This window comes from Paramisgurnus dabryanus, chromosome 21, assembly GCF_030506205.2.
Source record: "Paramisgurnus dabryanus chromosome 21, PD_genome_1.1, whole genome shotgun sequence".
NCBI classification, from domain to species: Eukaryota; Metazoa; Chordata; class Actinopteri; order Cypriniformes; family Cobitidae; genus Paramisgurnus; species Paramisgurnus dabryanus.
In genome coordinates, this window is record NC_133357.1 from 25230556 (window position 1) to 25242908 (window position 12353).

Genomic DNA, 12353 nt, shown 5'->3' on the forward strand with positions numbered 1-12353 from the left:
AGAATGTTTTGTATCCATTTCAGTTAGAATGCAGTTTATGTAGACATTGATTCAGGTTGCGAAGTTTTGAGATACAGGGCTCAACATTAAAAAAAATTGTGCTAGCCCATGGTTCAGATTTTTACTTGCCTTGCCAAAATTTTTCCTGGTCCTACCACAAAAAATAGGAATTGGTGTAACTTGAAGTTACTAATTGAAGTGTTTTTTTTTTTTGCTAGTTCATGTATTGTGACTTATTAACTCTTTCCCCGCCATTGACGAGTTATCTTGTCAATTAAGAGAAAATGCTTCCCTGCCAATGATGAGAATTTCCGGCTTTCTGCAATACCACCATTATTTACCAGGATGCACTTCCACAACTTATACCACTCTGTGTATGTTTGCAAAAGTCCTTCGCAAAAATTGAATTATCTCGGCTTTTTGCCCAAAATTTTGTGTTTTTGAAGAAACCTACCCATATTTGAAAGGTAATGAAAAGAGAATTAATGAAGGTAGGATGAAATGTTTTTTTATAAATTTTTTTGAAAGCAGAGGGTCTGTTTTTTCATTTGTTATATTGTATGTTTATATATTTAAAGAAAAATATTTTCTGGAAAGCATTAAACTTTAATTTGAAAATCATGAAAAATGCTGGCTCTGGTTGGCAACTTTTTTTAAAACGGTGGAGGGGAAAGAGTTAACACAGTTAAAAAGTTGTAATCCATGCTAAAAAAATGCAAAGTGTCAAAATAGTAGTTGAGCATGAGAGTATTTCTGGGCCAAACTCACGCCTCCTCTTTTCTGCAAGTTTCAGAAAGTTTTTTTTTTTTTAACATGGGTACCGGTTAAGTATCAGTGACCCTATATTGCTTTTAGGGGCACTTTCCCCAGAAAGGCACGCCCACATGTCAATCAGAGTGAGAGCAAGGATGCTCATTAGCATTGTTCCGTCGATTAGAAATCACAGGCATCACTGCACGCGACAAATTCGTTTTCTATCAAGAATCTACAATGGCACGAAAGAAGAAGTGTGTTTTTAAATGTAAGGAGAAGAAAGCCTTGTTCAGCTTTCCAAGTAAGACAGCCTTATGGAAACAATGAATATAGTTTGTTTATTCAGGGTAGCAGCAGAGTTTTGCTTGTTTGTTTAATGCTGGATTTCGTTGAAATGGGGCGGTCCCAACTGGGTCATAAGTCGCAGGCGGTAAGTAAAACTGCATCAAATGTCTGTGTTTTGTTGGCAATTGATGCGCAAGTAAGGAATTGATGACGGGACGGATGCGTAAGTACGGAATTGATGACGGGCTGATTTATGACGGGCCGTTGAAAAAAAGTGTCGAAAAAAATCCCTTTTACATGTGAAATTTCCTTGTGTTGTTATATGCCACAGCTCAAATAAAAGTAATAAGTTAGCAACTGATCTCACCGTTTCTGGACGTATTGGCACACGTTCGTTGTCTTCATCCATACCTGGTATAATCACAGTCATTTTTCTGGGCCCTTTAAACCCCAAGACATTTGTTTCCTACAAAAAGAAACACCAGCATTAGACTTGCAAAACTCCGGGAAAACGAATGTGGAATTGATTAAAGTGAGCACTCACATAAATAATAGCAGCTAGCTCTTGCCGAGCATTGGACATGTCCCTGAGGGCGCGTTCAGGGTTGAGACCGTTGTCAAACACTGTGAACTTGGTACCCATGAGATTCGACCTAAATAATGAAAGTATAGTTTCACATCAAGCAGACATAAACATACTTTTTACATTTAAACAGACAAACATTACCTTAACTTTCCAATAAAATTATTACCACCCCTCGACAGGTCAGTGGCATCTATGGAGATCAGATAATTTGACGTTGCACACTTCTTTCTTTTTCGACCAGCCAATAGAAAGACCTGTAGGACAGGTGTGAAAGGCCAAGGGGCATCAAAAACGGCTTTATTATTGAAATCATGATACAAATCAAGATTAGGAATATGCTCCAAAATATTACTTCACTACACTCCTGTTCACTACACTCTCAGAAGAAAGGTACAAACATTTTACCTTTTGTCACTGGGGTGGTAGGGGAGGGCAGGGATAAAGTACCACTTTTCAGAAAAACATAATTGTAAAAGATAATGTTTTAGACAGACTTTAGACATTTTTGCTGTAACGCAATACCAGGTGGAATTTTGATCAAATGTGAACGACTTCAGTATAATTTTACTTTGAATATAAGTAGCGCATTGTTACTTTTGACCCTGTCAGCTGAGACAAAAGCAACACACAGGTGGGTCAAAAGTAACACAAGAAAAAAGATAGATGTTTGTGTTACACTTGTTTTTAGTAAATATTAAGCTTGTCAAAAGATTAATTGCATTTTAATCACATTCAAAATAAAAGTTTTTTTGATATATGTGTGCACTGTGTGTAATTATTTTGAATAAAAAAATACATATGTATGTATTTAGAAACAATAACATATATTTATTTATTAGAATTTTTATATGTATAATCTTTAAAAATTATAAATACATTTTTTTCTTAAATTTATACATTAATGTGTGTAGTATATATATATATCAAACTGTAAAAAAAACGCGATCTCTGTAGACAGCCCAGGCTCTACAAACTTCAATATAAACACAGTGGCCAAACCTGCACCACAAAACAAAACAAAGTGTTCCAGCCAATAAACGCCAAGCAGGATTTGGGGGTTGGGTTTGGGCGTGTTCGTGAAAGCACGGAAGGGAGGGGGAGGAGTTAACTACGCTCAGTTTGTTTGAAAACACATTTCAAAAATCAACAAACCAATTCGCTTAGAAAGCCTTTAATATGTAACTGCAAACATAGTTCGTTGTTTATCTTTGCAAAAAATAATTAAATTACATTTCAATTTTACATTTCAGTTTCATCAAATGTTTCAAAAGCAACCTGACAGTACAAACTTGATTTGTTGAGAATTATTATTTTTTCAACAATACGAACACTGAAAAATAAATGAAACCAAATTAGAATAATATTACAGTATTAGCAGCTGGTCAAAAGTAACAGGTGTTACTTTCGTACCGACATGAACTCCTGAAATTTAAAGGAACAGTATGTAGGATTGTGGCCAAAACTGGTATTGCAATCACAAAACTTGTGGCTAAAACTGGTACTGCAATCACACAGCTGGTGGCCAATATGCTAAACGACAACATAAACATCAGTTGAGGGCTGCAACTCCACTTTTTAAATGACAATATCCTGGCCGGACCGCTTTTGTGAGTGATGTAAGTATTTGAAATGAAAATGATTTTTTAATGTCTAGTGACATTTCAGGGCCATTTAATGATTAATTGATATAAATTTCTTACATACTGTTCCTTTAAACCCGATTAATTTTTATTTTGAAAAACTTCAGGATGTGTTAGAGAACTAAATAGCCTGTAGATTGATCAGTACTTTAACACATTAAACCAGAAACACAACGCTTTATAAGAAAAAAATGTCAGCTTTAGGAATTTACTTATCATGGTTGAAAACAGCTTTCTGGACCTACACGCGCAAAACCGTGATGAAAAAACGTAATATTTGTCATCTCTGTCAAGGGTTGCATGCTAAAGATGCTGTCATAGTTTGGGATGCAAATGTTATTAGGGCTCGAAGAAAATTACTTTGTAACTATAGTCCCACCTTACTTTCGCCCCAGTTGTCCACTACCGACCAGTATGTACAAAAATTGCTGTACACTGTCAGAAATAAAGGTACAAAACTGTACCTTTTCTGTCACTGGGGCTTTACCCTAAGTTTCTGTTTGGTACCTTTACATGAATAAAAAACAGAATACAATTTTGGGTAGATTACCGTACCTTTAGGACCTACATTGTTAGAAAAAAGTCAAAATATGTACCCTAGCTGTCAGTGGGGCAGCACCCTTTAAGAAGGTAATTGTATGGACCATTAGGAACAGATATGTAAACATTTAGTACCAATATGTACCTTTGAGATACTAATATGTATTTTTGAGATACTAATAAGCTCTCTTTGGTCCCAGTATGTACTTCTGAGGTACTAAATTGAAATCCTTAGGTGCAAAGCTGTACTTTTTGAAAGGGTACAGCCTCAGTGACAGAAAAGGTACAGTTTTGTACCTTTATTTCTGAGAGTGTATCTTAATGTAGATTACACTGTAAAAAAAATCCGTAGAAATTTCAATGTTATTGCAGCTGGGTTGCCGGTAATTTACCGTAGATTTACATTTATGTAATTTACTGGCAAGAATTTGCTCAAAGTTCAATCAATTTTAAATATTAACAAGTCTTTATCTTTACAGAATAAAACTATACAATAACAACCCTATGCAAAGCATTATGGGAACCAGAAATCATCATCAACCTTTTTCTGTTTTTTGCTTCAGATTTTGTTTCCCAGAATGTTTTGCTTGATGCTGTTTTTTTTGTTTTACTCTATAAAGACAAAGACTTGTAAATGTTTAATGTTCATTTAACTTTGAACAAAATGTTGCCAGTTAAAAACATAAATTTAAATCTACGGTAAATTACCGGCAACCCAGCTGCAATTTCTACGGAATTTTTTTACAGTGTATAGAAAGGGGTTCATTTTTTCTAAGGTATGATCTGTATATGTTACTTGAATGACATCCAAACACAGTCAGCTCTATTAGGGGAAATATCTTAGGTTCAGTTTGACACTCACCTTTTTGTCATTGTCCAAATGGAGGTAGTAGGTAGGGTAGAAGCCTCTGTCCATGCCCCGCTTGTCCCGTGTCACTTTGCACTTGACGGTGATACTTTGAGGTGCAGGTTGAAGAACAAACTCCTCAAGGTCATCAAACTCAATCTCTGGAGATGGAGGCCTCTGCTCCAAATGCCCAAAGGCAAAGAGTTGATATTTTGCATTTAGCGCAACATAATTCAAATAATTCACATCATCCTCAGTGATTTCACACGAGTCTTACCTTTTTATTTTTCTTTCCTTTGCCTTTTTTCTTTTTGGTCACTTCTGAATTCTCTTCCTCACTTTCATCAGATTTGGCTGTGAAAATGACAGGCATAAGAAATGCATCTTAAAGGCGGGGTGCATGATGTCTGAAAGCCAATGTTGACATTTGAAAATCACCTAAACAAACACATATGACCCCTGGCATTAATTGTGGTTGTTTCATACAGTATAATGACATTGTGTTCACTCACGCTTTTTCTTGTTATTCTTCTCTTTTTCCTTGTTACTGCTATTCTTATCTTTTTTCTTGTCTTTTTCTTTCTCCCCTCCAGTCTGAAACATGGAGGCAGAGTTGGGCGTCAATTTCTTGTTGCTCTTGCTGGATTTAGTCTCTGGTTCACTCTCTTCACTCCCAGACTTGGAGGCTAAAGCAACAATTTACAAGTTTTAGTTGATTTTACTATTTAGAAATAAAGAAACACAACTGACAATAATTTCAAGCATGCATACTGTTACACTACATAAAGATGAAGTGTTCATTTCTGTAACGCTATCAGCACCATTTAAACAGATTTCCTGGACACTCCCTCGGTGGCCATTGGTCAGACAAACAGATAGTCCCTCCCAAAACTTAGGACATTGTTAGATCCAGTGCTGGGATGCATGGTCAAAATTCCCAAACAAACAGGGCAATGTTTTTCACAGGAGATTTTGGGATAAGAAAATGACACACTTCATCCTTAACTTGGTGTTGGAAGTTTTTACATTACCTGGTGTAACAATTCTGCTATCAAAAAATGATTAATGTGATGATGTAATGTGATATTAACCTTACCTTTCTTTTTTGCAATGAAGTCTGGTTTATCGCCGTTTATCTGAAACATAGAAGCTGACCCCTTTTTAGGCTTCGCAGTTTTTCCTTTGCTGTCTGATTCACTTTTAACCTCTGCGGAGAAAATAATGGAAAATATTTAAAATAAAATAACTCAGGGTGGTGGGGGGTGGAAGTAACTATGAATGAATTGTGGTCGATCTTAGGTTAGTTTATTTGCATGCAGTGTCTATGTTTTGCCACTTACTTTTACTAAAAGACTGATTCAAATGATGTAATAAGAGAAAAAAGATCAAAAAGTTATGCTGAAATGTATTTTTATGTCAAAATGTCATCATTTCTGGGTTACATCTTAATGCTAATGTTGTAGAGGATGAAGTAGACCTCTACTGTCAGAATAAGTACAAAACTATACCTTTTTGGTCGCTGAGGAGGTACCCTTTTTGTAGCATTATGAGTATACAACACATAGAAATTTTGTAGATTTGGAGGTACAATATTATACCATAAGCACCTATTGTGTACCTTTAAGGACCTTTTGTGAACCAGTTAAATGTTACCATGGGTTCACACCAGCTGTGTTTGAGGCGTCAAATTCGCCCCTACCGCGTCTAGTTTGCCGCTTGAACATTTTGAGTTTACTCGCTTCATTTGTGCGTGAAAGCCGTGCGTTAAATTTTAGTCATCAAGACATTCACGTGGAAATTTGCGTCATGGGAGGGGCTTCTGCGACTCCACTCGCTTTCTGTAATCACATCACTAAGAGAGCAGGCTCCTGATTGGTTAACGCGGCGCGTTTTTCCGCCAAAGTTCAAATTTTTCAACCCCCGCGTTTGCTGCTACAACACTTAATTCGCGCCATTCGCCAAACTAGACGCGCAAATGAGCCAGAAACGTGTCTACCGCACCGCACTAAACCCCTAATTCGCAGCCCGGCACCTCCAGATGCACTTCAATGCGTCTTCACATTGACTTAACATTGAAATCACTCACGCTTGACTCCTCTACCGTCGCTGGTCTGAACGCAGCATTACCGTCGGTTCACACCAGCCGCGTTTGAGGCGTCAAAATCGCGTCTACCCCATCTAGTTTGCCGCTTGAACATTTTGAGTTTACTCACTTCATTTGCGCGTGAAAGCAGTGCGTTAAAATCTAGTCATCGAGACATTCACTCGGAAATTTGCATCATGGTAGGGGCTTCTGTGACTCTGCTCGCTTTCTGTAATCATGTCACTAATAGAGCAAGCTCCTGATTGGATAACGTGGCGCATTTTTCCGCCAAAGTTCAAATTTTTCAACTCAAACGTTTGCTGCGGCAACGCTCAATTCGCGCCATCCGCCGAACTAGACGCGCAAATGAGGCGGAAATGTGTCTACCGCGCCCCACTAAACGCCTCATTCACGCCGCGAGACCTCCAGACGCGTGTCAACACTTCTTCACATTGACTTAACATTGAAATCACTCAAGCTTGACGCCTCTATCGTTGCTAGTCTGACCGCAGCATTACCATCGGTTCACACCAGCCGCGTTTGAGGCGTCAAAATCGCATCTACCCTGTCTAGTTTGCCGCTTGAACATTTTCAGTTTACTCGTTTCATTTGCGCGTGAAAGCAGTGTGTTAAATTCTAGTCATCAAGACATTCACGCGGAAATTTGAGTCATGGAAGGGGCTTCTGCGACTCCGCTTGCTTTCTGTAATCACGTCACTAATAGAGCAAGCCTCTGATTGGTTAACGCAGTGCGTTTTTCCTCCAAAGTTCACATTTTTCAAACGTGTTTGCTGTGGCAACGGTCAATTTGCGACTTTCGCGTGAACTAGACGCGCAAATGAGGCGGAAATGTCTACGCGCCGGATTCGCGCCATGAGACCTTCAGATGCGCATCAACGCGTCTTCACATTGACTTAACATTGAAATCACTTGTGCTTGACGCTTCTACCGCGGCTGGTCTGAACGCAGCATTGGGGGTACAAAACATAATGGGGCGGTTTCCCAGACAGGGATTAGACTAGTCCTAGACAAAAATAAATGTAAGAGCTGTCCAAACTGAAAACAACTTGCACTGACATATCTTAAAATACATCAGTGCCCTTTGTTTTGCCTCAAAATGCACACAAGTAATTTTTTTAGTAAGGCATGTCTGTTAAAACTAGTTATATTTCACAATTAAACCAAGGCCTAGTCCTGGCTTAAACTAATCCCTGTCCAGAAAAACACCCCAATAGGTACACAAAAGGTCCTTAAGGTTAAAGAATACATATAGCTGAGATGTTTGTACCCAAAGATGCTACTTCAGCACATTTAGCACCTTTAAAGTGGATAAAAAAATCAAATGCTGGATTTCGTGGTAAAAACCCCCATGTGAAAGTTGTGTGAGTTTAGTAAATTTCCCTCTGTTTGACTTGAAATATGACTCATTGAAGCCGATTTCGAGTTCATGGGGTATTTAGCTCAGAATCTTTGTGTGAAAGTCAAGTCAGGACCAGTTCCACGAACATCCCTGAGGTTATTCAGGTGTGCCATTGAGCTTCAGATAATCACCACAGCTTCTAGTTAAGCAGTGTCTTTCAGTTTGCAAGTCATGGCTCAGTGTGTAGAAGCTCCATAACAACATCCAGAGGGTTTTCAATGTGAATGTCAAAAGAAAGATCAGAGAGCCATAAGTTGGTTTAAAAAATTCATTCAGGGTTCTGAATCATCATTTTCATTTACACCTGCCTAAATGTTTTTAGGGTTTAGTAAGACCTGTGCACCCTAAAAAAAAAACATGCGAAGATTTTTTTCACCAAAAGCCGTGGTTTTTAAACTGTGGGTCAGGATCCACTTGTGGGTCACACAGTGAGATATGGTTGGAAAAGCAAAGTCACTCAGCTGTGGCGGTGGATGATACAAAACAGATGACAAAGATTTTAATATAACTAAGTATATTGGTATTACAAGTAAACTTACACTCTCTCAGAAAAAAACAAACAAAAGCTGTTACCGGGGCAGTACCCTTTCAAAAAGTACATACATATTAGTTTATTAGTGCCGCAAAGGGTGCATGTTGGGACTTCAAATGTACATATTTGTACCTAAATAGTACATATTAAGACCTTTTGAAGGGTTCCATCCCAGTGACAGCTTTTGTACGTTTTTTCAACCTTTTTTCTACCTTTTTTCAACCATGTATTTCAATCATAAAATCACAAGAAAAATTAGAACTACTCTCCTCTAAAAGAGAACAAATGTGTGTTTTCCCCACATTTTCATTTTAAAATATTGTGGTGGGTCCTGAGATTAAAGTTAAATGAAAAGTTTGGGAACTCCTGAAGTATGCCTACAGTATGTATTTGAACACTGGACTTTGTTTTGCATTTGTTTAAGTAGTTTCTCTTTTTATCTGACTGGCCTAATAACACAACCCTGAGGGGCTCATCTGTTTTCATCAAGGCAAAAAATGAGGTTGAGACTTTAAAAGACAACCCCCCTCCCCAAAACAAAACCTGAAACCCTAACTAAAACAACAAAAGTTAAATGCACTTCAGTTGAGAGTTAAAGCGCCCCACTTCAAATCGTAAATAAATCTGAGTTGCAATCTTTAAGACGGCTCTCTTGTATTGTCTGGCTAATCTTTTTAGCTCACGGGGTTTACTGCTAATCCTCTTCCTGAGCGGCAAACTCCATGCATGTGTCCATAACGACATTAGGAGTCACACACACTAAAGCCATTGTCCATTGGTTTCCTCTGATACGAGGCCTAAAGTGTTTTGCTCAGAGTGAATAAACAACTGTTTCTGGAACCGAAAATACTCTGTATGTGAAAAACAACCCCAGACTCCACTACGATCTGTAAGTTCATTGCATTGTAAGTTCAATGTAACATAAATGCGAATTAACCGTTGAAGCTATCTAAACAAAAGTCAAAATGACCCTGCTTGTCCCTGCTTGTTAGCATTTACGGGTGAATACGCTAAACTGACCTTTGGTTTTTGATTTCTTTTCTTTGGTGCCAGCAGGGGGGATCTCTTTGGGGGATTTTTTCTTTGTGGTCTTCGGTAGGGTCTCATCATCATCCTCATCTTCATTTTCACAATCTGATCAAAGAAATGAATATTGAAGAATCGTTTGAATGCAAGGCACTGTCAATATGAAATCAGAATTTACTTGCTCTATGCCCACGATGGATTTGAAGAACAAAATATTTATGTTCTTAAAGGGCTGCTAACCTTCTTCAATATAAAAATAGTCTCTGGTAAACCCAGAATGTGTGCGTAAAGTTTCAGCTTAAAATACACCACAGATCTTTCATTATATGATTTGTGGCTGCAATGAAAACGTGCTGTTTTTGTGTGTGTGTCTTTAAATGTAAAGAATGCTTCTGTCCCCCTCCCCATATGTAAAGTAAAGGGTAGAACGCTTACACGTGTGCTTTGGACTACATCAAAACATGTGTCTTTTGCAGAAGGTTGAACTATGCGCTCATAAGGCGGAGTCTGTGAGCGGTCATGGGTGGGGAGTAATCAATGTGACATCACATTGATAGGGGATCCCCAACAGCCTGTTTTGTCAGATTGTTGCGGTTCAAATGAGATTACATAAAAAAGAATAGATGGATTTGTACGATAACAGAATGTTTAGCACACACACTGGCAACTCATTTTCTGATAGAAACACATTTAAAAAAAAAATTTAGGTTGGGGGCTTTAACACTGGCGCTGACATCTTGGGTCTTGAGTTTTCTGGGACAAGTCCTGCGCAGTAGTGAGTAGTGAGATAAAACGCTTTTTTCCCGCTTTCTTTGATTATTATTTGTTTGAAAGCAGAAGGTCTGTTCTTTCATTTGTATGTTTATATATTTTTAGTAGAAAATTTTCCTGGAAGACATTTTGTGAAACTTTTGTGAAAATCACAAAAAAGGCTGGCACTGAGTTAAGACCTACTGCAAAAATCAGATCTTACCATTCTTCTTTTTAGAGCTACTTTTTGGCTTCTTCCTAGTGTTTTTTTCTTCTGCGTCGTCTTTTTTCTTTTTCTTTGCCATTGTGCTGTCTTCTAGGGGGCAAAACAAACTGTGTATTATTGCACCACTGCAAAAAAAAATGTGTCAATTAAAGCAGCGCCTGGAGCAATATCTTTTTTACAGTTTACATTGCTAATACAAGTGTGGAATCATTTCTTTATTGCCCTAATAGTCTGAATACAGCATGATTGACAGCCATTCTCTGTATGGTTGTATGTCTGTGTGAGACTAACTTTTGGAGCGTGTAATCTCCTCCTCGCCTGACAGCTCTTTACTCTTTTTAGTTTTGCTTGTTTTTGGTTTTGCCTCCGGTCCACTGTCCTTTCCAGAATCCACCACCGGCTTCTTTTTTGGCTTCTGCATGAGCTGTTGATAAGAACGGTAAATTGCATTTACATGGTGTGTTGGAGCGCACTCATATTAGAGCTAACCTGACCGAACCATGCCCAAACACGTGTCCCAACTCCCTACTCCCCCAGAAGCACACACTAACACTGTTCTCGGCCGATCCGAGCCCGGGCACGCTTTCGTCATTAGGATGTGATTGCTTAACACTAGAGCCCATCGTAGTGTTAAGTCGGTGCTTTTTAATTTTGCGTTGTTTGGGGCACGATGTCACACAGCCCTCTCACATGCATCATATTGTTGATCTGTTGGTGCACAGCTCGGACATTCATGTAACACTGACTGTTGTGCGCATTAGAAGGTTTATACAAAGGCAGATAAAGGTGAATGGTCACGCAATTGATGTCTCTCCTTTTAAACCGCGCAATTTGCGATCACACTATAGCCCTTTTCACACAGAAATTCCGTAAAATACACGTAAATTGCATCCTGGATTTTTCCGGAATAGTTAGATTTTTTTTCATTTACACTTCCAAGTTTACCCGGCATGTGACGATCCCGGAAAGACACGCGACCTGTTGAAAGTCCCGCCCTCTCTTCTACGCAGCGTCTGAAGTTTGCATATTATATATTATTTCTCTCTCCAGAAACAACTCGCGTGCATTTTTGTTTATGATAAGACTACAAAGGAGCGCGTGAACGCACAGTTCTATGCTGGTGAATGATCTCAGCTTCAGAGTGGATATTTGACAAGCTCCCTGATTTCTGCTTTGATACAGTTTTCAGACATTTCTCATCGTGATTGTTTATATGCATTTAAAACCCGCATTTTGAGGAGCTGAACGATATTGTTGGGATGACATGAGGGTATTTTCGTTTATTATAGCTCAAATGAGCACGTGACGCGATATTCTTTTATGCTGCTGAATGATCTCCGTTTCAACGCAGTAAGTAATGAGCTAACTTACCTGATATCTGCTTCAGTCCAGTTTGCTGACATTTCTCGTAGTGAATGTTGTAAATCCCTGATTTTAAAGAGTTGAACCAACTTCATGTTGCCATGACACGCGCGTCCTCACTACGGCACGTGCGTCATTGTTTATGCATCTCATATATCATTTCCTGATAACTGCTTCAATCTAGTTTGCAACATTTCTCGTGGTGAATGTTTATATGCATGTTATCTCTCGTTGTAAGGAGCTGAACCATAACTTGTGTTGTGATGATGACGCATGCGTGATGACACTTCGACACGCCCATTA

General features: G+C 38.6%; 1 protein-coding gene across 2 annotated transcripts in view; it reads right to left on the reverse strand.

Annotated features, from left to right (window-relative positions):
* The window catches only part of tulp1a (TUB like protein 1a), a 45465-nt gene that overhangs the window by 2415 nt on the left and 30697 nt on the right, over positions 1-12353 (reverse strand). For both annotated transcript variants that reach the window (XM_065286393.2, XM_065286396.2), the window contains 10 exons: positions 10980-11112; positions 10686-10778; positions 9707-9820; positions 5748-5858; positions 5164-5337; positions 4929-5005; positions 4667-4828; positions 1766-1878; positions 1583-1691; positions 1406-1504 (listed from right to left, as the gene is read on the reverse strand). In XM_065286393.2, coding sequence (XP_065142465.1) covers positions 1406-1504; positions 1583-1691; positions 1766-1878; positions 4667-4828; positions 4929-5005; positions 5164-5337; positions 5748-5858; positions 9707-9820; positions 10686-10778; positions 10980-11112 — 1185 coding nt within the window. The remainder of the gene's footprint in view (positions 1-1405; positions 1505-1582; positions 1692-1765; positions 1879-4666; positions 4829-4928; positions 5006-5163; positions 5338-5747; positions 5859-9706; positions 9821-10685; positions 10779-10979; positions 11113-12353) is intronic.